Source organism: Capra hircus, chromosome 3, assembly GCF_001704415.2.
Source record: "Capra hircus breed San Clemente chromosome 3, ASM170441v1, whole genome shotgun sequence".
Taxonomy (NCBI): domain Eukaryota; kingdom Metazoa; phylum Chordata; class Mammalia; order Artiodactyla; family Bovidae; genus Capra; species Capra hircus.
The window spans coordinates 104,120,159-104,145,037 of NC_030810.1; the positions used below are offsets into that span (position 1 = coordinate 104,120,159).

Here is a 24,879-nt window from a genome sequence, read left to right on the forward strand (position 1 = left end):
GATGTTTTGTGACCTTGGGTTAACCACCTTCCCTGAGTTTTCTCATCTGTGCAATGATTTTGATGAGGATGCTAATGCTTGCTTTGCCTGCTCCGGAGGATTGGATGCGAGGAGATCGCAGAGTGATCACTGGTCAATTCTGCACGACGCGCTTATCAGTCCCTTTGGGTCTGAACGTGGGTCGGGGAGGGACAACACAAGCTTCCTCTGCGGGGTCATGGAAGGAGGACGTCACTAGTCTAAACCTTTAACTCGGCAATAAAATGAAAGGAGACCACAATCCCAGTCCAAAGTCTTTCGGGCTTGTCGCAGTGGTCCTGGCATAGCCGGTGTAGGCGGCAGTGCTTCCAGGGTCTCGCTAGGTGGCACTATCACAAAGGACAAAGCTGGCTGAGGTTCCAGAGACCGATAGTTGGTGTTCCACTTCGGAGGGCAGGTGTCAGCCCAGGTAGGGCCTGATGGGTTCTACCGAGCCAACTCCGCGCTTGAGCAGCTGGCCAGATTGCTACCTTCTCTTTTCAGTTGGACTAAAATGAGTTAGCCTTTGTGGGAGCTTTACTGTGCACCTCAGTGCTTTGTTCTGGGCTACTCAGTTATGTTGTCAGTGGAGGTTGAAAAGGCCTTCATTGGCTAAATTGGGTTCCGGGTATTCAAAGATGATTTATCTCCTTTTGGGAGACTGGACAGATAGCTGCATGTCACTTTTATGAATGTGCTAATTGGGAGCATAAAAGGTTGTGCTAAGAAATCCTGTTAATTGAAGTATATTCAGTATCTCGTGATAACCTTAATAGAAAATGATGGGGGGAAAAAATTGGGTTGGCCAAAATGTTCGCTTGAGTTTTTCTGTAACATTGTGTGGAAAAACCTAAACGAACTTTTTGGCCAGCCCAATATATACATGTTCAGTTGCCTAGTTGTGTCCGGCTTGTAGTGACCCATGGACTGCAGTGAGCCAGGCCGCCCTGTCCCTCACCATCTCCCGGAATTTGCCCAGGAGTTTGCCCAAGTTTATGTCCGTTGCCTGGGTTATGCCATCCAGCCATCTTATTCTCTGACACCCTCTCTTATGCCCTCAAACCAGTTCCTCAGGGAATGGCAAACCGCCCGAGTATACTTGCCATGAGAACCTCATGAACTGTATAAAAGGTCAAAAAGACATGACACCAAGAGATGAGTGTAACTGAGTCACTTTGCTGTACGTCTGAAACTAACAGTATTGTAAAGCAAATAAAAACAATTTTTTTAAAAGTCCCGTTTATTGAACACTTCCTAAGTCAGGGTATTCTGCAAATCTTTCTAAACACTATTCCTCCCTTCCCAGAAACATTATAAGGGAAGCATTTTTATCCCTGTTTTACAATTGGGAAAAGGAGGGATTACCCATGGATTTACAGGTAGTAAGCAGAGTTCCTGAGCATGTCTCAGAAGTCCATACCTTAACCCTTTCTGCCTTCCTCTGATGCTTTCTCAAGAAGTTTTCATGTGTAGCTGACACCAACCCTTACCCAAGAAAACAACAAATGCAGCTATTTGGAAGATCCTGACTTCCATACTTTATGAAAAAAAATTTACTTTATTTTTAATAGAAGGATAATGGCTTTATAATATTGGTTTTATTTCTGCCATACTAAGTGAAGTCAGAGAAAAACAAATATGGTATATCAATGCATATATAATGCATATATATGGAACCTAGAAAGATGGTACCGATGAACTGTATGTTATGAAGAGTTTTAATTAGAGGAAAATAATATGATGAGAGAGTCTCATGGTTTTGCAGACTTCAGGTCCCCAAGGAGGAAACTCAGGTCATGGTCACTGGGATGAGATCTGTCATTTCTTCTGCTGGTGTCTTTAGCATTTCAGCTCTTTGGCCAGGAGAGTGCTCTGGCCTCTAAAAGCCTAGTGGGGAGTGATGTCTGGTGTTCTGCTGAGATGTGTAGGGCAAGGGCATTAGAAGTGGAAAGGAAGTTATGGAGATGCACATTTAATGAACACTTGGGTGCTAGGGGAACAGGAGTGAATAAAACAACAACAAAACCCCTGCCCTTGGAACTTACATTCTGTTGTTGGACACAGACATGACAATGGAAGAAGTGATAAAGCAAACTCACATAGAGAAGAACAAGTATGTCCTAATCACCTATGACGTGCGATGCACTGAGGAGGCAGCACTGAGTGAGACAGACCCAGTCGTCACCTTTCCCAGGCCTTCAGACTGGGAGAACGTCAGATAAGTTCATAAATCGTTTGTTACACATTCAACCAGAGATGGGAACACCAGACCACCTAACCTGCCTCTTGAGACATCTGTATGCAGGTCAGGAAGCAACAGTTAGAACTGGACATGGAACAACAGACTGGTTCCAAATAGGAAAAGGAGTACGTCAAGGCTATATATTGTCACCCTGCTTATTTAACTTCTATGCGGAGTACATCATGAGAAACGCTGGACTGGAAGAAACACAAGCTGGAATCAAGATTGCCAGGAGAAATATCAATAACCTCAGATATGCAGATGACACCACCCTTATGGCAGAAAGTGAAGAAGAACTCAAAAGCCTCTTGATGAAAGTGAAAGTGGAGAGTGAAAAAGTTGGCTTAAAGCTCAACATTCAGAAAACGAAGATCATGGCATCTGGTCCCATCACTTCATGGGAAATAGATGGGGAAACAGTGGAAATAGTGTCAGACTTTATTTTTTTGGGCTCCAAAATCACTGCAGATGGTGACTGCAGCCATGAAATTAAAAGACACTTACTCCTTGGAAGAAGTTATTACCAACCGAGATAGTATATTCAAAAGCAGAGACATTACTTTGCCGACTAAGGTCCGTCTAGTCAAGGCTATGGTTTTTCCTGTGGTCATGTATGGATGTGAGAGTTGGACTGTGAAGAAAGCTGAGCACCGAAAATTGATGCGTTTGAACTGTGGTGTTGGAGAAGACTCTTGAGAGTCCCTTGGACTGCAAGGAGATTCAACCAGTCCATTCTGAAAGAGATCAACCCTGGGATTTCTTTGGAATGATGCTGAAGCTAAAGCTCCAGTACTTTGGACACCCCATGCAAAGAGTTGACTCATTGGAAAAGACTCTGATGCTGGGAGACATTGGGGGCAGGAGGAGAAGGGGACGACAGAGGATGAGACGGCTGGATGGCATCACGGACTTGATGGACGTGAGTCTGAGTGAACTCCGGGAGGTGGTGATGGACAGGGAGGCCTGGCGTGCTGTGATTCATGGGGTCGCAAAGAGTCGGACACAACTGAGCAACTGAACTGAACTGAACACATTCAACCACTTAATTGCAATTGTGGTAAGTGCCTCAAAGAGTAAGACTAGAGATCTGGGAAGGCTTTCCTGAACAAGTGATATGTTAAATTCTGAAGGATAGTAGAGTTATCTAAAGGGGGAGGAAGGACTGGACTGAGCAGAAGAGACAGCATGTGCAGAGATGCTGAGGTAGAACCAGGGCAAGTTGGAGGAACAGAAAGAAGGCTTGTGATTAGGGTGAGGAAGAGACAGTGGTGCAGGTAAGCTAGACAGCGGTTAAATCTTGGACTTTAAGGTGGAGGAAGATAAAAATGTCACTGGAATTTGGAGAAACTAGATGCCTGGGTAACTAATAGCACTAACAGTGAGGCTCCTCAGAAGACAGCTAAGTTTTGTGGGAGAGGTGGAGAGCTGGGTCACAAACACATTGAGTGTGTAGAGGGAGGGGGATGTGGACAGTCTTCTGGACGTCCAGTGGAGTGTGGGTTCTGAGTGTGGGAAAGAGGCAGAGCCATAGGTGTTAATTGGAGAATCAGCTACAGTTGTCCTTCGAATTAGGCCATAAAGTGGGAAAGCACAGCTGAGTGGGAAGAGCACAGACTGGGCAGTCAGACAGAACTGGGTTTAGATTTGAACTTCTCTGCTTTGGTACCTATGTGACCCTGGGCAAGTCATTTAATTTCTGTGAAATGCAGTTTCCTTATCTGTAGAACAGTATGACGCTCTGTCCTGCAGCATGGGTCATTGTGTCAGTGTAGATGAAATGGGCTATGGAAGATGAGGAACACATCTTACAGTGCTGGGCACATGGTACATTTCTTGCTCGCTCACTTCAGTCATGTCTGACTCTGTGCAACGCTATGGACTGTAGCCCGCCAGGCTCCTCTGTCCTTGGGGATTCTCCAGGCAAGAATACTGGAGTGGATTGCCATGCCCTTCTCCAGGGGATCTTCCTGACCAGGGATCGAACCCTTGTTCGATTTATTTCTTGCATAATAAATCTCTCCTTATGTATTTCTCTTGCACTGGCAGGTGGATTCTTTACTACTAGTGCCACCTGGGAAGACCATAAATATATAGCAGTAGACAAACAGTATCCCAGTTCTCATGGTACTAACATTCTAAGTGCAAGGAGTTACAATGAACATATGAATGAAATAACCAGAGGACTGTGGACTGGTAGGGTCATGTGGGAGGGAATGACTGGGGGTTAAGTCCAGTAGTCAGTGAAGGTCTCCCTAGGGAGGTGGGGTTTGAGCTGATCTCTGATGAAGAGCAGGATGGCCTGGGAAGACCTGGCAAAGAGCATTCCAGGAGAGAGAGCCAACCACCAAGACCCTGAGAACGAAGGTGGTATGATCTGGAAGCAGGAAGCTCGTTATATACTGGCTGAGATCGTGGGCTTCAAACCCCAGCTCTGTCAGTTGCTAAAGGTGTGACCTGCAGCAAATTACTTAGCCTGTCATGCTTCTCTTTCAGCATCTGTAACATGGAAACCATAATAGTACCTACCTTATAAGATTGTTGGGAGGATTAAGTGAGAAAACATGAAGAGTGCTCAGTCCAGTGCACACAGTAAGAGCTCATTTTTTTTTTTTAATAGAGGATCCACATACCTTGAATCTCGTGAAGGACAAGGAGGGAGCAGGAGATGAGGCCAATGAAGAATAGAGACCACAGTAATTTGCTGAGTTTTATTCAAAGTGCAGTGGGAACAGTTGAAAGATTTTAAGCAGGGAGTAGCATGATCTGATTTAAAATATTAAAAGATCACTTTGGGGAATTCCATGGTGGTTGAGTGGTTAGGAGTTGGTGCTTTCACTGCCATAGGCCCAGGTTTGATTTTGATGCCTTGTAGGGGAACTAGACATGCAGCATGGCACACACACACACACATACACACACACAGCCTTAAAAAAAAAAAAAAGATCACTCTGGCTGCTCTATGGAAAATGAATTGTGAAGATTTTTTTTCTCCAAAAGGTCATGTATTTTCAGAGTGAACAGATGCACTTGTTTGGGGCAGAGTGAGCAGTTTTCTCCTTTGACTTGCTCCCAGAAGCATAGAATTTTGTTACTGACTCAACAAACACGTCCTGAGGACTTGCTCTTTGCCAGGAACTGTATTAAACACAGGCGATGAAGAGACAAAGAAGCTACGTTCCCTGTAGGGAGAGCCTGGCTTGATTCCTGGCTCCTCACATGACAGCTGCTACTCATTTTATCATTTTTGTTGTGTTTCTTGCTCCTGCTCCAGTGCAGTTCAGTTCAGTCACTCAGTTGTGTCTGACTCTTTGCAACCCCATGGACTGCAGCACGCCAGGCTTCCTTGTCCGTCACCATCTCCCAGAATTTGCTCAAACTCATGTCCGTTCAGTCGCTGAAGTCATCCAACCATCTCATGCTCTGTCGTCCCCTTCTCCTCCTGCCTTCAATCTTTCCCAGCATCAGGATCTTTTCTAATGAGTCAGTTTTTCACATCAGGTGGCCAAAATATTGGAGCTTCAGCATCAGTCCTCCCAATGAATATTCAGGACTGATTTCCTTTAGGATTTACTGGTTTGATCTTCTTGCAGTCCAAGGCACTCTCAAGACTCTTTTTCAGCACCACAGTTTAAAAGCATCAATTCCTTGGCACTCAGCTTTCTTATTGGTTCAACTCCCACATCCACACAAGACTACTGGAAAAACCATAGCTTTGACTAGATGGACCTTTGTCAGCAAAGCAATGTCTCTGCTTTTTAATATGTTATCTAGGTTGGTCATAGCTTTTCTTCTAAGGAGCAAACATCTTTTAATTTTATGGCAGCAGTCACCAACTGCAGTGATTTTGGAGCCCAAGAAAAGAAAGTCTGTCACTGTTTCCATTGTTTCCCCATCTATTTGCCATGAAGTGATGGGACCGGATGCCATGATCTTAGTTTTTTGAAAGGTGAGTTTTAAGCCAGCTTTTTCACTCTCCTCTTTCACTTTCATCAAGAGGCTCTTTACTTCCTCTTCACTTTTTGCCATAAAGGTGGTATCATCTGCACATATGAGGTTATTGATATTTCTCCCGGCAATCTTGATTCCAGCTTGTGCTTCATCCAGCCCAGCATTTTGCACGATGTACTCTGCATAGAAGTTAAATAAGCAGGGTGACAATATACAGCCTTGACTTACTCCTTTTCCAGTTGCTCTTTGGAACACATAGTAATGGATGAAGTGGAGCCAGATATAATCAACTGTGCTACAGTGTGACAAGTGCAGCAAGAGGGATAAAGGAGGGTAAAGGTCTTGAAGGGAGCTAATAGTCAGGATTAACCCCCAAGAAAGTGTGTGAAAGTATTAAGAGAAGATACTTAGGTGGAAATGCGGGGGGATGCTTTTAAAGAACTGGTCCTAAAGTAGGAGGTTGGGCAGAAAGACCCAAGTCAAAGGAGGAATGACTGGGGGAGGGGAAGAAGAAAAGGAAGGGGTCAGCACAGGCAAGATTGTAGAGGTGTTGATCATAGGTGCTTTAGCCTGGAGCCCCAGGGTCACTCTAATAGTATCAGGCCTTCTGGAGCTCATTTCAGGAATAAATGATTAAATAAAAGAAAATTTAAAACACCTTTGACTCAGCATTTTCACTTGGAAACTATTAAAGGTGTGTGCAAACATTTACCCGTAATGGGATACTATGTAGCTATTAAATAGTTATCAAATATTTGATCAAATAGATTGATATAAAACTATTTTTAAATAGTTATAAGTATTGATGTGGAGAGAGGTTTCAGAAACAGTACATGAAAGGTGAAGGCTGTGGGAAATGCTTGGTGTGTTGACTGTCATGGGCCTGGGGTTCAATCCCTGGACGGGGAACTAAGATCCCACAAGCTTCCTGGTGCAGCCCAAAATAAATAAATTTAAAAAAGAAGGTCACAAACCTATTTTATGTGTGCTCCTTTTTAATAAGTAAATGGAAACATATATCTGTATACTAAAAACATGAACAAGAATGTTCAAAGTGGTGTTATTTTTAATAGTCTGAAATAGAAAACAACCCAAATATCTATCAGTGGTGAAATGGATAAACAGTGGTGCATTTATACAATGGAATACTCTATAGCAATGAAGATGATGAACCACAATTGCATTCAACAATGCCCTTGATTCTCACTAACCATTGAAAAAAAATACAAAAGATTATGATTCTATTTATATAAAATTCAGCAGGCAAAGTTAATCTATGTTGTTATGTCAGAATAGTATTTACTTTTTTGGTCATTTAAAAAAAATTCTTAGAAATTACCCATACCATAAAATTTACCATTTTAACCATTTTAAAGTGTACAGTTCAGTGACATGTACTGCATTTACAAATTTGGGTAACTATTACCTCTCTCTAGTTCTGGAACTTCAAGTAGTACCTGTTAGGGAGTCACTGAAGAAGATGAAATAATGTCTGGCAGGGAATATAGTGGGGGGCTTCTGGATCTTGCTAACATTCTTTTTAAAAATCTGGGTGGGAGTTACAAGGCTGTGTTCATGTTGTGAAATTTTATCTAGTTGTACACTTATAATTTATATGCTTTTTGCATGTATATCTAAATAAACATGTTAAGTTGCTTCAGTCGTGTCCAACTCTTTGTGACCCTATGGACTGTAGCCCGCCAGGCTCCTCTGTCCATGGGATTCTCCAGGCAAGAATACTGCTGAGGGTTGCTATTTCCTCCTCCAGGGGATCTTCCCGACCTAGGGATTGAACCCACATCTGTTACATCTCTTGCATTGGCAGGCAGGTTCTTTACCACTAGTACTACCTGGGAAAACAGTTATATCTAAGTACACATACATAACTGGGTATATATATGTATGCATACACACAGATATATATGAAATGCAAACTGTTTTTTTTTCCCTAAGAGGTAAGATTATGAATCTAGTTTGTGTTTTGCTAATTTGTGTTTTCCAATTGCTCTTCATAGATTTGTATTACTCTGGTAATAAAGTTTTAAACTTAAAGTATCTTAAATAGAGAAATAACATTGTAATGTTATTGCCAACATCCATTGGATCATCGAAAAAGTGACAGAGTTCCAGAAAAACATCTACTTTGGCTTTATTGACTATGCCAAAGCCTTTGACAGTGTGGATCACAACAAACTGTGGAAAATTCTTAAAGAGATGGGAATACCAGACCACCTGAGAAATCTGTATGCAGGTCAAGAAACAACAGAACTGGACATGGAACAACAGACTGGATCCAAATCGGGAAAGGAGGACGTCAAGGCTGTATATTGTCACGCTGCTTAGTTAACTTATATGCAGAGTACATCATGCGAAATGCCGGACTGGCTGAAGCACAAGCTGGAATCAAGATTTCTGGGAGAAATATCAATAACCTCACATATGCAGATGACACCACCCTTATGGCAGAAAGTGAAGAAGAACTAAAGAGCCTCTTGATGAAAGTGAAAGAAAAGAGTGAAAAAGTTGGCTTAAAACTCAACAATCTTAAAAATCTTAAAACTAAGATCATGGCATCTGATCCCATCACTTCATGGCAAATAGATGGGGAAACAATGGAAACAGTGACAGACTTTCTTTTCTTGGGCTCCAAAATCACTGCAGATGGTGACTGCAGCCATAAAATTAAAAGACACTTGCTCCTTGGAAGAAAAGCTATGACCAACCTAGACAGCATATTAAAAAGCAGAGACATTACTTTACTAATAAAGGTCTGGCTAGTCAAAGCTATGGTTTTTTCAGTAGTCAGGTATGGATGTGAGAGTTGGACTATAAAGAAAGCTGAGTGCTAAAAAATTGATGCTTTTGAACTGTGGTATTGGAGAAGACTCTTGAGAGTCCCTTGGACTGTAAGGAGATCAAACCAGTAAATCCTAAAGGAAATCAGTCCTGAATATTCATTGGAAGGACTGATGCTGAAGTTGAAACTCCAATACTTTGGCCATCTGATGCAAAGAACTAACTCATTGGAAAAGACCCTGCTGCTGGGAAAGATTGAAGGTGGGAAGAGAAAGGGGACGACAGAGCATGAGATGACTGGATGACATCAGTGACTCAATGGACATGAGTTTGAGAAAGCTCTGGGAGTTGGTGATGGACAAGGAGGGCCTGGCGTGCTGCCGTCCATGGGGTTGCAAAGAGTCAGACATGACTGAGTGACTGAACTGAACTGAACACTGTAATGCCTTTCAGAAAAAATGTTCCTCACCATCACAGGCCTTGAGTGTGTCCCACCAAAACCTTGCCTGTTCACTGTTTTGCCTGAGGACTGATACTCCTACATGTATCCATCACCTTGTGTAGTTCTGGGCGTGTCCTCTCTTCCTGGTGGATATGGGAGGGGTGTGTGTGGAGACATGAAGGAGGCAGGAAGGGTGTTCCAGTTCTCCTCCACCTCTGGGTGGTTGTGCTCAGAGGACTCAGAATAAAAGCTGAGAAATTTGAAAAGAAAAGTTAAAGGCCAAGGTGAACAGGCTGCCCAAAGTGACCAAAAAGGAGATCAGGGAGTGACCAAGGGCCTCAAGCAAGCAAATGACTTTCCAGTCTGTCAATACAGAGACAAGCAACCACTCCAGAGAGAGATTTTAATAAAAGAAGACTTTTGCAGCCTTCTTCTATCGCCCAGCATTCACTGCAGGAGGAAAGGACCGAGTAGTAGTTACATGTAAAGCTCCGTGTCCCTCTCTTCTAGGCGTTTGAAATGCCTTTTAGCCACATTTGTCTAATTGGCTTTCTCATCTTTCAAATCTCAACTTTCATCTCTACCCGTTCCGGGCTCTCAGGCACTATGAACTCCTCTCTCACCCATACTTCCAAAGCACCTTGTTTACACTCTTCTAGATCAGCCACCACATGGTGTCACAAGTCTTTGCCACCAAACTGTGATCTCCTTAGTAGCTGGGACTAAGTTTTTGATCACTGCATCTTTGATAACTATACAGTAGATACCGAACAATCGATCTGAATTGTTGAAGGCAGAGGGGGCAGGGAGGAAAGTCTTCTTCCCACCTTTGACTCTTTTCCCAAGTGGAGTGACTACACACATTCCTTCCCTTTTCCGTGAGGCTTTTATTCTCCACTTCTTCCCTTGGTTCTAAGATTTCTTGAATTCTTAAGAGATGATAACATGTTTGCACACGTATGTGTCCTGGAGCTTGTGGTGCAGATTTTTGGCCACTTCCACATGCTTTGGGCTTCCCTGGTAGCTCAGATGGTAAAGAATCTGCCTGCAGTGGAAGAGACCTGGGTTCTATCCCTAAGTTGGGAAGATCCCCTGGAGAAGGGAATGACAACCCACTCCAGTATTCTTGCCTGGAGAATTCCATGGACAGACCACGGGGTCGCAGACAGTGGGACATGACTGAGTGACTAATACTTTCACTTTCCTTCCACGCACCTTATGGAGACTGTAGTCATCCCACATCCTCTCTAGCCCTTTGCTGATACTTGTTTTGCTTTTCCCTCAATTCCAGGAACTAAGTACATGTATATAAGTTGCTTTTGGCCGAGCTTTTAGACAGGAATTTTTCTCTACCTATTAAAAGATTGCAGTCCTGTACCAGCCCTTTGGCTTATTTGTGGAACCCTCACAACATGCCAGGCACTGTACTGGTTCAAAATCTAGGAGGAGAGATAGCTACCACCTTAGATTGATTTATTTACTCATTTATTATCCTCTGGAAACATGTCTCAGGGCACCTGACCTAATCTTTGGTCAGGCATAGCTTCCTTAAGGAACTGATGTTTCTGCCAGGTGTTCAAACTAGAAAGCGGCTGACGGGAAATGGGTGAAAACAGAATCAAGGGAACTGCATGTTTAAAAGGCCCTGAAGCATGGAGGATGGGTCCAGAAGTTAAGATTTAGTGTTCCCAGTGCAGGGGGCCTGAGTTCCATCCCTGGTCAGGGAACTAGATCCTGCATGTCACAGCTAAGATCCCACATGCAGCAATGAAGACCCAGTGCAGCCAAATAAATTTAAAAATGAAAGAAAGAAAAAGAAAAGGTTTATTTCAAAAATAAAAAAATAAAAACATTACCATGAGGAGTGTGGGGTTGCGGGCACCAGCCCAGAGGAGGTTGAAGAAGTAGGCAGAGATGGAACAAGACAGTGCCTTGATGTATGATAAGTCTGCTTTAGTCAGGAATCTTTTGGTTGAAACTGAAAAAAATCCACCTAGGAAAAAAGGGAAGCCTTTATTGGCTCAGAAGTTAAAAGTTCGGGGCTTTTAAGATCAAAGATGTCATTGAGTTTTGACACCTCTGTCTCATCTTTGCTTTCCTTTGTGTTAGCTTCATTCTTGGGCTGGTCTCTATGAAATCATCCTCTGATTCCCCCTTGTCACACAGAAGTCAAAGACTGGTGAGGAACAGAATGTGGGTGAGAAAGGCTAATTGATAAGGGCCACTTACCCTTCCACTCTTGAAGGTCACCTTTTCAGGAGATGTCTCCACCCTAGATCCCCTGGATGCCTTCTGTGGAGGTATGGAAAGGAACAGATGAGAGATCCTGTTTCTAGAATCCAAATTGTTTGCTTTCTTAAAATATCAAACCTACAGTCAGTCCTCCGTCTCATTCTCTAAGGGCCTAAGTGCATTGTCTTGGCTGCAGCCTCAGCCTTCCCGGGAAGCGGGAGCGTTTGGGTTTGGTAAGAGAAAAAAAGGAAGGTGGGACCCAGAAACTCTTTTTGACTCCCACTTCCCCTCATTCTGGCCCTTGGTCCCGTGTGCTTACCCGGTCCTGACCTGTTTGTCTTACTTGCGCTTTCTTCCTGAGCCTTTTCAGACCCTTCCAGGTCCTGCCCCAACTTTGGGGTTTCAGAACTCCTCCACCGTCGGGTGAGCCACCCTTATTCCGCCTCACACACACTCTAACTAAGCAGGACCAGCAGAAGAATACCCCAACCACGGACCCTTTTTATTCTGAGCTCTGGCGCTTCCGCCTCCGGGGCGGAGACTCCTCCCTCTCACCGTCCCAATTGTATTCCCTGGAAGAGCAGCCGGAAAAGCCTCCGCCTGCTCAGACCCGGATAAGCGAGAAGCGGGTTCCTTCTCGCTCTTGGAGCCCGAGGAACCGCCGTGGAGATTATCACGGCAGCACCAAAGGCTGTGAGCACACCCTGGGCTCCGCTCCCGCCCGGCGCGGGCGGCGCAGGAGCGGCTTCAGCACCACGGACAGAGCCCCGCCCGCGGCCTTCCGGCGTGGGGCGTGCTCTGGGACGTTTAGGCGAGCCGGCGAGCTATGCCAGAGGCATGGCCTGGCTCTCTGGCCCCAAGGCCCTGCTCCTCAGCTTTGGCCTCCTCGGACTGTGTTCAGGTAAGGACAAGTCGCCACGCTCTGTCTCACTCAGGCTCGCATTTGTAAGGGAGGGATCCCTATGGTGGGAAGTCTGCTGGAGATTAGGGGAGAGAACCCCAGGACAGCTGGGAGTACCTGGGAGACGGACTTGCTCTAACTGATGCGGAGAAGAGAGGGCAACCTGGGCAGTGGTGATGGGGAGGGTGTGGGTACAGAGAGGAAGGAAGGAAGGGATCTTCCCAGGATTTCTGGGGTGGCAGGAAGGGGAGACTCTGATTGCAGCTGAATTGCTATTTAACTTCCAGTGAGCCATTACCTCAAGAAAATCTACCTGGTTCAGCACCCTCACTTGGCTCTCCATCATTTCCTGTCCCTCATATTGGGCTCCTGATTTTGCTCACTCCACAGGGGCAAGGCAGGAAATGGAAACAAGCAACTTCTCAACTCTCTTGGAGGGTGGACAGGAGACTCGGAAGGGAAGAAGCTCTGCCAGGCTAAGGGCCAGGGAGGGCTCTGAGGATGTGGGGGTGCGTTCATGCAGGGTTGCAGGAGATAGTGTGTGGTGGGGCAGGTAGAAAAGGAAAACACAACCAAATGAGCTTTCCACATCTGCCTGCAATCTCATGAGAGGTGGGCTCCTGTATGTGTGGAACTTGAGGCTAAGTATATGCCCTGTCCCGCACAGCTCAGGTAGCCCAAGTATTCTACTCCAACCCAATACATTTTCGGGGAGGGGGTCACAGCTAGTCACCTGTAGAGGTGCATAACATTACTTGTACACAGAGATAGGCACTGACTGAGAAGAAAGGCTGTATGGTGGGACACATATAACTCTTCTCCTTTCACTACCTTCTAAAACCTCCCTTGAATTGTAGATATCTTCTAGAAGAAACCATGGAAACAGAAACTTCAAATCTTTTGAAATCATCCTCTGAGACCTGCAGGAAGAGCAGGGTCTCCACTGATCCTTGAAGAATGGGTTTTTAGTGGGAGGCTGTGGGGGGACTGTCTGGGCTTCTTGGTCAGTGATCTCAGAGGGCCTTCTCTATGAGGGGCTTCCATTGGGGGCAACCTAAGCATTTCGCTATCTTCTTAGAGATGAGCTGTGGGAAGCTATATGAGGGGCTTCCATGGGGGCAACCGAAGCATTTTGCTATCTTCTTAGGGATGGGTTGTGGGAAACTACAGCTTCCTATTTGGGCCTAGGTTGTCCCACTTGCCTAGGGAGAGTGGGATCCTGGGTGGGCCCTCCTTGCTGTGTACTTACCTCTTGCTCCCCACCCCGCTCCCCTGCCCAGGAGTCTGGGGTACGGACACAGAAGAACGGCTGGTAGAGCATCTCCTGGATCCTTCCCGCTACAACAAACTCATCCGCCCAGCCACCAATGGCTCTGAGCTGGTGACAGTACAGCTCATGGTGTCACTGGCCCAGCTCATCAGTGTGGTGAGTGGGGGGCCCAAGCTCTCTGCCCAGCTACTGAAATTGGCATAGCCAGAATATGTTTGCACTAATTCTTCTGGAGTCCCCAAGGCTTGAGCAGGTGGGGGAAGGAGCCTGGGGTGGTGTAGGGAGCCCACAGACTTGAGGGATGGTGGCAGGGGGCACTTCTCAGCAGCTTCTCTTTCCTGCAGCATGAGCGGGAGCAGATCATGACCACCAATGTCTGGCTGACTCAGGTTAGAGCTCTTCCTGCCCACACCTCTGGGCTTCTCTTTCCTCCTTTTTTTTTTTTTTTGCAAATGCTTTTCCCTCTTTGAATCTCCACAAGAGAGGCAGAAAGGTATAGACCTCAGGATCTTAAATAACTGGATATGAGTCTTGGTTCTTCCATTCACCAGCTCTGTTAACTTTGAATATGTTAAACACTGCAAGACTCATTTTCTCATTCACAAAATGTAGCTTCTAATATCTTGGCTTGGCTATGCAAATTAAATGAGAAGCCACTTTTGCTGGGCCGAGAAGGCTCGGTGGCGAGGCAATGACTTTTAAAAACTTCCTCAAGCCAAATAGGCCTCCTCTTGTCTCTGTCCTTGACCTTGAGCCCCCTCCCAGGGCAGAGGTTGGTGCTGCCTCCCTCTTTCCCTTTCCCAGGAGTGGGAGGATTATCGCCTCACCTGGAAGCCTGAGGAATTTGACAACATGAAGAAAGTTCGGCTCCCTTCCAAACACATCTGGCTCCCAGATGTGGTCCTGTACAACAAGTAGGTGACCCTGGAGGGATGGGAAGGCTGGAGGAGAACTTGAGAGTGCTCAGGTCTTGGAGAAAGTAAATTAGCTCATGCTGGGGGAGAGAAGGGACTTTTCATTGGCACAGACAAGTCACTACTCAGATGGACAAACCCAAACCAGTGAGGTATGGTGTGGACAGCCAAGGTAACTTGGGTCATGGCCAGCTCCCTCCCAGTCAATTAGGACTCTAATTGTTTGGAGCTGCGGTGTGATACAAACAAAGATTGACAGCCCCCAGTGCACAAACTGATTAAAAAATAGGCTTTCCTGGGGGAATGGTAAGAATCAAAGAACTTGGAGGTCCCAGTTGCTCCCCCAGGGTCCACCTGCTCTCCTACAATAAGCCATCTTACCTCCAAGACCCAAAGTCACAGGTCCCTAGGCTCTGGGTCCCATCTCCTGCTCCCACCTGCCCCTGTCCCTCTCCGTTGCTCCGGGCCCCTCACTCTGATCTCCCTGGCTCCCCCAACTTCTCCACCTTCATATGGACCAACCGGCTTATACAGTGCATGACAAGTAACAGAGGGGTCCCTCAGGCCTTCTGACCAGGACACCTCTTCTCCCCACCAACCCACCCGGATCCCCTTCTTGCTTATTAATTCCTGCTCCTTCCTACCTCCCTCTTCCCACACCTCTCTTCGGCTTTCCTCTCTTCCCACTCTGGGCTGGGTGGATGCATGGGGCGGAGGCACGCTGAAGTCGGGGCTGACTGTGCCGTCCCTTGGCAGTGCCGACGGCATGTACGAGGTGTCCTTCTATTCCAACGCCGTGGTCTCCTACGATGGCAGCATCTTCTGGCTGCCGCCTGCCATCTACAAGAGCGCATGCAAGATCGAGGTAAAGCACTTCCCATTTGACCAGCAGAACTGCACCATGAAGTTCCGCTCGTGGACCTACGACCGCACTGAGATCGACCTGGTGCTCAAGAGCGACGTGGCCAACCTGGACGACTTCACACCCAGCGGCGAGTGGGACATAGTGGCGCTGCCCGGCCGGCGCAACGAGAACCCGGATGACTCCACTTACGTGGACATCACGTACGACTTCATCATCCGTCGCAAGCCACTCTTCTACACCATCAATCTCATCATCCCCTGCGTCCTCATCACCTCTCTAGCCATCCTCGTCTTCTATCTGCCGTCTGACTGCGGTGAGAAGATGACGCTGTGCATCTCCGTGCTGCTGGCGCTCACCGTCTTCCTGCTGCTCATCTCGAAGATCGTGCCGCCCACCTCCCTCGACGTGCCGCTCGTTGGCAAGTACCTCATGTTCACCATGGTGCTCGTCACCTTCTCCATCGTCACCAGCGTGTGCGTGCTCAACGTGCACCACCGCTCACCCACCACGCACACCATGGCGCCCTGGGTCAAGGTCGTCTTCCTGGAGAAGCTGCCCACGCTGCTGTTCATGCAGCAGCCGCGCCACCGCTGCGCCCGCCAACGCCTTCGCCTGCGGCGGCGCCAGCGCGAGCGAGAGGGAGCCGGCGCCCTCTTCCGCGAGGCCCTGGGGGCCGACTCCTGCACGTGCTTCATCAACCGCGCCTCGGTGCAGGGCTTGGCTGGGGCCTTCGGCTCGGAGCCGGCGCCGGCGGCAGGCCCCGGGCGTGCCAGGGGGCCGTGTGGCTGTGGCCTCCGGGAGGCGGTGGACGGCGTGCGCTTCATCGCAGATCATATGCGGAGTGAGGACGACGACCAGAGCGTGAGTGCAGCTCAGGGACTCGGGCATGGGATGCGGGGCTGCAGGGCCCCTCAGAAGCTCCTCAGACAAAGCAAATCGGAGTGCAGGGTGCCGACAGTGCGGGTCTGGCCTGGGGCTGTGGGCCTGGGCCCTGGTGCAGCCTCTCCTTTGGCTTCCGCAGTCGGTACAGGATGACCTTGCTGCTTCCCGAGTACTAGCATCCGGAGGGAAATGCCTCGGCTGGGGCATCCTTAGTGTCGTTAGTTTTGGAAAGGTGGCCACAAAGGGGAGGAGGCCCTTGTGGGTTTGCAGCTGGCCTGTGGCTGTGTCCCCAGAGACCTTCTCTGCCGTTTGTATTCCCAAGACCATGTTGTTAACCTGCAGCTCTTTGCACAAATGAGGATGAATCCTTGGGGTGCCCCGTGTTGGGGGCAAAATTGAGGGCAGTAGAAAGTGTGTATGGGAGGTGTGGGGGTGGTTAGGTGGCTCCACTGGCCACTGGGAAGAGGGCAGAGCCCCAAATCAGTATCCTTTTCCTTCTCTTCTGAGTCCTCAGGGAATGGCCTTGTGAATTATTTATGGAGGTGGAGGCAGCTGAAGGCCAGGGACCTGCCCAGAGCTTTCTGCACACACGGCTTTTTCTGCAGTGGCTATACCTGAAGGGGACTCCTTGAACACTGAACTAGGGGATGAGGAGGAGGGAATATGAGGGGTTGACTCCCCCTCATTTGGGGTCGTGGCTGGCCCCATCCAGCAGTCTTTAATCACCTGGCTGGTTCCAGATTGCGGCTCAGCTGTTGCCATGTTTCCACTGGGATGCAGTCTTTCTGGCCTGGGGAGTAAGGAAGGGCAGGCTCCTGCATTATCGTTTGTGGGGGGTGGGATGCTCCAGAGCCTAGCGTTTCTGTCCCTTGGGAGGGCAGGAGCTGGGGCTTGAGCCAGGGAGCAGGTTATGGTCCTGATGGAAGATGAGAGGGACTGAGGCAAGAGAGGATGGGGCTGGAGGCTCAGAGGTGGCTGAGGCCAAGTGGGGAATGCTGGTGGTGCAGGGGCTCAGCTGGCTGTGCCACTGCCTCTGCCTCCCCCACTGCAGCAAATGCATGTAATGCGCATTTACTGAGCTAGGTGATGAGGATGCAATGACCTACTTGGGTGTTTCACAGGCATCTCAGACTTAACATGTCCAACACTGAGTGCTTGACTTACATTCCCACCACCAACTTGCGCCTCTCATCTCCCCATCTTTCAGTAAATGACATTACCATCCACCCGATGGTTTAGACCAGAAGCCTGGAGTGATCCTCGATGCCTGTCTTTCTTATCTCCCCCACCATCCAAATCATCAGAAGTCCTGCCTTGTGAGCTCAACCTCCAGAATCATTCTCCGCTTCAGCCTTTGTTCACCATCTCCATGCTGCCTCCCTGGCTGTGCCTCCATCAGCTCTCACCTGGCCCAGGGCAGGGACTCCTGAAGGTCTCCCTGATTTAGTTCTTGTGCTTCTCCATCCAAACAGACAGTGTTTCCTGCTCACCATGTGTCATCTCTCCACAGCTCAGGTCACTGGCTCATCTGACGCTTGTTCTAAGCCAGCTAAGCTCTTTCCTGCCTCCAGACCTTGCACATATTGGTCCATTTGCTTGGAATGCCCCTTTTTTCCCTTTTAAGAATTATTACTATTATTAATTTTTGCCCTACTGTTGAGAGTAAGTGACCCTTTATCCCAAATACTCCAGCTTTTCTCTCCCAAGGACAGAGATATTGTCTTCTATAACCCAGGCCCGGTGATCAAATTCAGGAAATTAGCATCAATACCTTATATCTGATATAAAGCCCATACTAAAATTTTTTCAGTTGTCTCAGTAACAGCCTTTGTAGCATCTCCTCCAGCTCAGTCCAGGATCTTGAATTGCACTTGGTTGTCCTGTCTCTTTCTTTTGCTTCACTCTGGAACGGTTCCTTAGCGTTGTCTTTCATGGCATAGACGTTTTTGAAGGGCCCAGGCCAATTGAAGGTCCCTCAGTTTGCAAGTTGGACACGACTTAGAAACTACCACCACGGGTTGGGTTTGTCTGTTTCCTTCTTCAATTTATTCCTGATAGAGCTGGCTTCTTGTCACTTATCAGATCTTCGCTTAAGATGTCATTCCTTCAAAGAAGCCTCCCCAGATCACACCCTGAATGATATCTCCCCCTCCATTTCTGTGTCCTTTGTTTCCAGGTAAGCACCCAGAAGGGTGTAATCATTTTTATTTTTACTGATTTTATGTCCATCTCCCTCAGTAGACTGAACTGCAGGATGTGTTTGTCTTGCCCTCTCACATCCCCAGTGCCCAGTATGGTGCCAGGTACAGAGGACGCACAAGGTTTCAGATGAACATGTGTGCAAAGGTCCAGGCTCAGACAGGAGTGGAATGGCTCTGAGTGGAGGCCAGCTCTCATGCAGACCCTGTGACTGGCTCCCAGACACAGTGGTTATCCTCTTCTGGATGGGTTTGTTTGCATCTGAGACTCAGTCCTCACATCCTGGGGCTGTTGGACTGGGCTCCCCGGGCAGTTATATAAGGAGTGAGGCCTGCAGGGCCCCATTCATTCACTAGTTCAACACTCATTTACTGGAACTCTGTGTTTGAGATGCTGGGATTACAAAAATGAATCAGATCAGGCCCCTGTAGTTTACAAGCTCATAGCTTAAGTTGGGGTGGGGAGGAGAGGATAGGCATGTGAATTGAACTAACAATACAGTGGAGTAAAAATACTGGGCTTCCCTGGTGGCCAGATGGTAAAGAATCTCCCCTGTAATGCTGGAGACCTGGCTTCAATCCCTGGGTTGGGACGGTTTCCTGGAGGAGGGCATGGCAACCCACTCCAGTATTCTCGCCTGGAGAATCCCACGGACAGAGGAGCCTGGTGGGCTACCGTCCATGGGGTTGCAGAGAGTCGGACACAACTGAGTGAATAAGCACAGCACAGCACAGAGATGTACAGATAATGCTGAGGGAGCCCCAGAGGAAACAGAGGTTCCTTCTGATCTGGGGGATTAAGAAGGCGTCATAGAAGAGGTGACATTTTGATGTAGGCTTTGAAAGATGTGTAGGAGTTCACAAGTAGAGATAGGGAGGACTGGAATTCCAGACTGAGAGGAAACCCAAAGGCACAGAGACCTGAGAGGGCAGACGAGTTTGGTAAGTCTGAGTCGGACTTGGAAGAAGATAAATGTTGGCTCGTATTTGTCATGGGTGCTCTTAATTCTAGACTTGGGAGTTTGGGTGGCTGCTGAAGGCAATGGGGTCACTGGAGGCTTTTAAGCAGGTAAGACTGGAGCCGAACTTTGGAACGGTCGCTCTGGGGTCAAGGAGGGAGAGGAGTGATGTGTGATGGAAGTTGCTTATTCCCGATCCAGTCCCCTCCTGTATTATGTGATTGATACCTGGGTCTCCTACCCTTCCTCTCTCCAGGTGAGTGAGGACTGGAAGTATGTTGCCATGGTGATCGACCGCCTGTTCCTTTGGATCTTCGTCTTCGTCTGTGTCTTTGGCACGATCGGCATGTTCCTGCAGCCTCTCTTCCAGAACTACACCACTGCCACCTTCCTCCACGCAGACCACTCGGCTCCTAGCTCCAAGTGAGGCCCTCCCCAGCTCCATGCTCCTTCAGCCTCTCTGTTGGACAATAGTTTTGGGTGGAGGAGAGATGAGTGAACTACCAGAAAGAGGGGTGCTGCCCCCACAGACCCATCGTTTCGCTTCACCTGGAACTCCTCCATCCCCTCCCCTCCCCTCCCCCAACACCCAGCCAGCGCCAACCTGGAGGCTGGACCAACTGCCTGGTGCCCCTCCTCTTGAACCAACTCAGGCAATAGTGTTGCTGCTGAAGGATGAAGGCTGAGAAGTGGAGGATGGAGTGAAGTCATTGGCTGCCTCCAAATCATGGAAAAGGGCTGTGCAGGAGCAGGGGGTGGGACAGGGGCTCCGACGGTGTGCTAACTGGCCTGAGACCATGCAGCGCAGAAGGGAGACGCGAGGGGTCTGGGTGTGGCCTGAGGTCTGTCCTCGCTTAACTGGACAGCAGCTGACTGGGTGGGCCTCACAGTGGCCAGGGGCTCCTGCTCAGATGTTAGCCTGGTGCTGAGGTAGGAGTCCTGGGGGAGGCTTCTTGCCCCACAGCCCCTCATTTCTATGCAGCCCAGTGCTCACCCCCAGGTCCCCTTCTCCCAGTGAAGGATTCTCTCTAGACTTCCTTTCTTATTCAGGCCAGGGCGTGGGGGCAAGATTTGGTATTAGGGGAGCCTCTGAGTTCCCAATCTTTGGGTGACCTACTTGGAGCGTAAAGGCTAAATTCTCAAACTGTATGAGTTCAGGTTCACAGGCTGTTCCTCTCCCTCCTCTCCACCCCCTACCCCGCATGCAATTTGAACGGACTGGTTGCTGGGGTAAGTAAACCAAAGATGTTAGCTTTCAGCAGACCCAGCCCTTTTGCCCGTGGCAGAGCAGGCTGGGCAGGAGAGGGCTGGCTGTGGAGGCCAGCCAAGCGGGGTGTGAATGGCCAGAGAGCTCTGCCACATCCGCATGGCTCCTGCTTCCCGTCCTTCTATTCCTGGCTCCATCCTTCCTGCTCTGGCTCCTCCCCTTCCTCCTCCCAACCAAACCTGAGCTAGGCTGCTGCAGAACTTGGGAAGGACAGGTCTGCACAGCGGACTGCAGAGAGCATGCCCTGGAGGCTGTATCCTGACGCTTTTCCCAGGGGCTCCCCTGGCCCATGAGCCCGGGAAACAGACCTCTGAAGGAATCATCAGGCCCAGCCCCCATCACATGACCAGCTCCGATTTCTGGTCCCAACATGGGCTCAGCCAGCAGGTCACACGGGACTGTCTGCCAAGGGCACCTAAGGCATCTGCCTGACACACCATGCTCTTCTCTGGAGTCCAGCTGGATGCCTGCTTCTGCAGGCATCGAGGAGGTGGGGAGATGCAGCATTAAGTGCAGAGCCCCAGCCAAGGAGCAGAGTCTGGGTGCCCTGCCACTTACTCTCAGCCATCCTCAGCAAGTCTGGCTAGGCCTCAGTTTCCTCATCTATACGTTGGGGCTAGTAAGTCCCTCTTCGTGGGGTTGGTTTGAGGAAGGCGTGATGTCTGTGAAAAAGCCCAGCGCTGCACCTGGTGTACAGTAGATGCTTGGGGGGTCGTCTGAGAGGCAGGCACAGCTGGTAGGTGTGGGCTCAGTCACCTGTTATGTCAGTCTTCCTCCCAGACCTACCCTTACGCTGGAGGAAATAGCCCCCTGAAACAGGGCTGGGGCTGGAGAGATACTACACAGCGGGTGCTGGGGTGAGCCTAACAGCCTTCTGGAGCCCCTTCAGCAAAGATTTGTTCCATTCCTGGGCTGAGCTCAGGCTTTGGCCTCCTGAGCAGGTGTGTGCTCAAGCCCCCCAGAGATCTAGCCCTGTGCTGGCTGTGGAGGAACCATCCAGACATTAAATCAGCAGCTGCATGAGGCGTGCATCTCCCCTCCTGCCAGAATGGGCCAGCAGACATCTCTTCTGGGGGGTGAGTGGCTCGGCACTATGGAGACTCCCTTCTCGAAACAGCAGATGGACAGTTGCCTGTATCATCCCTGGACCCACCTTGAACTCATAGCCCTGAGGAAACATCCCAGAACCTGAAACAGCTATTGAAAAGGAACTCTCCCTCTGAAGGGGAAGGTGCTGACCTGAGGCCTACTTGCCCAGCTCTCCCAGGCTCCTTGCCAGGGCCAGGGCTGCTGGGGAGGCCCCATCACCTGCTGTCCTGCCTGGACTTGCTCCCAGTACTTGCTGCAAGTGGCTGTTGTCCAGGTAAATTACTGGACAGTGCCAGAGGGGCTGCTAGAGCGGCTTGTTGAACTCCTCTCCATGAACCCCACCGACATACAGGAAAATGCAGGCCCGGAGGTTGTATGCTGCCTGACCTTGTACCAGCACTGAACTCTGAACTTGTTCATCCTCATCTGTGACGAGGGTGGCAGCTGACTGAGGACTGCAGCAAGGGTGTGAAGGATCAATGTATAGAAGAAAGGGTTAACCAGGCAGGGTCCCTGGGGCCATACCATTCCGTCCATCTCTGGGTGCAGGCCCTTGGGGACTGCCAGCGGGGAGGACAGAGGTGGAGGGAAGAGGGCTCAGGCAAAGTACACAGGCCTTGACCCTCAGGGTATTGAGAAGCTTCAGAGAACCAGTCTCTTCCGCTCCTGGGTCCTCTGTCCTCTTGGTGTTGTCAGGAATGCCTCTTGGCCCCTTCCATGGGGGCTGGGGTGGAGAAAGGGGGCATGGTGGGCATCTCTGAAGAGAACTGGGTACCCAGCTCAGCACCAGGCCAGGATGGGGGGAGTCCTGCTTATGAAGAGAGAAAGAGAGATACTGGATGGAAACCCAAGCAAGCTGGACTTGGGAGGTGGCAGCGAGCAAACAGTTGAGATTTTCTCCATCAGAGACGGGAAGGCCACAGGCCATCTGAGAACCATTTTTCATCTGAAAAGAAGGCATGAAAAACTCTGCTTGTGATGACTGGCACTGCAGCAGGAGGAAGGCAGTCTTTTGGCAGTGAGGAGTCTAATATTGGAACAGCTGGTCCCGAGTTATTGCAGATTGAAAAGCAAATAAGACACGGGCAGCCCCCAGCTGGCATTTCTGCGGTGGAAGGCTGGCTGTGCAGGAAGGGCAGGTCGTTTCCCCCTAAGGAAAGAGGGAGGGTGTGCAGCTTCGTCTCCTGTCCTGCATCTCCTGCCCCCCCCCCCCCCCCCCCCAGTATTAGCTGCTGTGCACCAGTGGCCTGCTCTGGGCCAGCTGCTTCAGATGCCCTGTTTTTACTCCTCACAACAATCCTGCAGGGAAGGGGCCCCTGTTGACAGAAGTAAAATGAGGCCCGAGAGACCAAGAAATAGCTGGTGAGTAGTGCTGGCCTGAAATCCCACACTGACCCGAGTCCATGCTCGTGGCCTCTGAGGCTGGAAGAAGAGCTTCCTTGGGAGGGAAGCGAAGGGCATCAGGGTCTTCTCTGAATCACTCCCGACTCAGTTCTAGTTGTCACCTTCTGCTTGTAGGCAGAGTTGGGCTGGCGTCACAGCATCCCTCACTAGCCAACTCATGCTGGCCAGTCGACCACTCAAGACTAGACACAGAATAAACAGCCACCTTTCAGTATTCATTCCAACAAGTCTCAGAGGTCAGGTTGACAGTCACGTGGTTCCTAGGGGACTGTTGGTCTAGGAATCATTAGGACACCTCACCCACCTGCTGTGTCCCCGTCTTCCCCAACACTGGCCTTGGCCACCCCATCTGCTCCTGGAACATTTGCACTGGTCTAGCCCACTCCAGGCCAGACTCAATAGGAACTCAAGATTCTCATAAAGAAAGTGTGTTTCCAAAGATGTCTTATCTCTCTGTAATCCTTGAGGTGGGGGCGGTGGGGAGATCCTCATGGGCCAGGGTTGGTGAATAAGGGGAAAAGGGAGAATACTGGGGAAATTGGATCCATGAGAGGTTGCTGTGGTTAGACATTAAAAAATCTAAAGAAAAGGTCAGTGGTAGCCAATGATTGTGATGGTGGCCTGACAAGTCCGTTCATCAGATGGGAAAGATAAGGCTTGGCCTGGAGTAGACAGAGCCCAGAAATAGCTCCTGGGGAGGTCCTTTGTGAAAACGGGCCCTGGAGGGCAGGGCAGAGGTGAGGCCGGTCTGGAGATAGATAGGGCTGTGTGCAAGGCACATCTGCTCCTGGAACACGGGTTTGACCCGGGCTTGCATCCTGGAAGCCGCATTAAATGGTGGGCCGAGATGAAATGCCAGGTGAGCAGCAACCAAAATGCTGAAGGAAATCCCTCGTGTTCCCAGGGGGCAGCCTTGCCTTCCAGCCTGCCTGGAACTGGGAGCTGGGGGGACAGTCTTACATCCTGCACTCACCTTAGGTATGAAGAAAATGGTTCGTTTTCTAAAAGGCCTGGATACATCTCCCTCCAGGTGGGACCAGACGCCTGAGAACAGAGAGGACAGAGGTGTCGAGGCTCCAGGCCTCACTGTAGGCAGAGACACTGTCCTTCACTGTAGTATCTGTTCAGCTTGCCCGACTGTTTCAACAGATGGTGAGTCACACCCGTGCAGTTCTGGCCCTAGGTTAATGTCCCCCAGGACATGTTGCTGGCCCCCCTGGCCTCAGCTGTTCCATCTGTATAGTTGATGAAGAGGGAGGTTTCACTGACTTAGGAGGCCTCACTGTCAGGCATCTCCTATCCTCTGGTATGATATCTTTACAAGGTCAAAGAGGAGACTTGTAGACATCCTGACCCAACAGCAACGAGGAAAATGGTGTTTCCGCTCTGAAATCAAGACAGAAATATTCTAGCTGCCATCTATAAAGTAGAAAGCAAACGGCCTGTCTCCCA

The 24,879-nt window shown here is 49.2% G+C and overlaps 1 protein-coding gene and 1 long non-coding RNA gene across 3 annotated transcripts; one reads left to right on the forward strand and one right to left on the reverse strand.

Moving 5' to 3' along the window:
- LOC108635598 lies at nt 11,309–12,158 on the reverse strand. 2 transcript variants are annotated; one of them, XR_001917876.1, is made up of 3 exons: nt 12,009–12,158; nt 11,676–11,738; nt 11,309–11,439 (listed from the first exon to the last, which is right to left on the reverse strand). It is a non-coding gene; the product is annotated as an uncharacterized LOC108635598 (long non-coding RNA). The 2 variants fall into 2 exon arrangements; XR_001917875.1 differs by having other exon boundaries at nt 11,998–12,158.
- On the forward strand, nt 12,266–23,868 carry CHRNB2 (cholinergic receptor nicotinic beta 2 subunit). Its single transcript, XM_018046194.1, has 6 exons — nt 12,266–12,579; nt 13,860–14,005; nt 14,194–14,238; nt 14,654–14,763; nt 15,520–16,489; nt 19,924–23,868. The coding sequence occupies exons 1-6, from the start codon at nt 12,516–12,518 to the stop codon at nt 20,092–20,094; spliced, it is 1,506 nt and encodes a 501-aa protein (XP_017901683.1). The 5' UTR covers nt 12,266–12,515; the 3' UTR covers nt 20,095–23,868.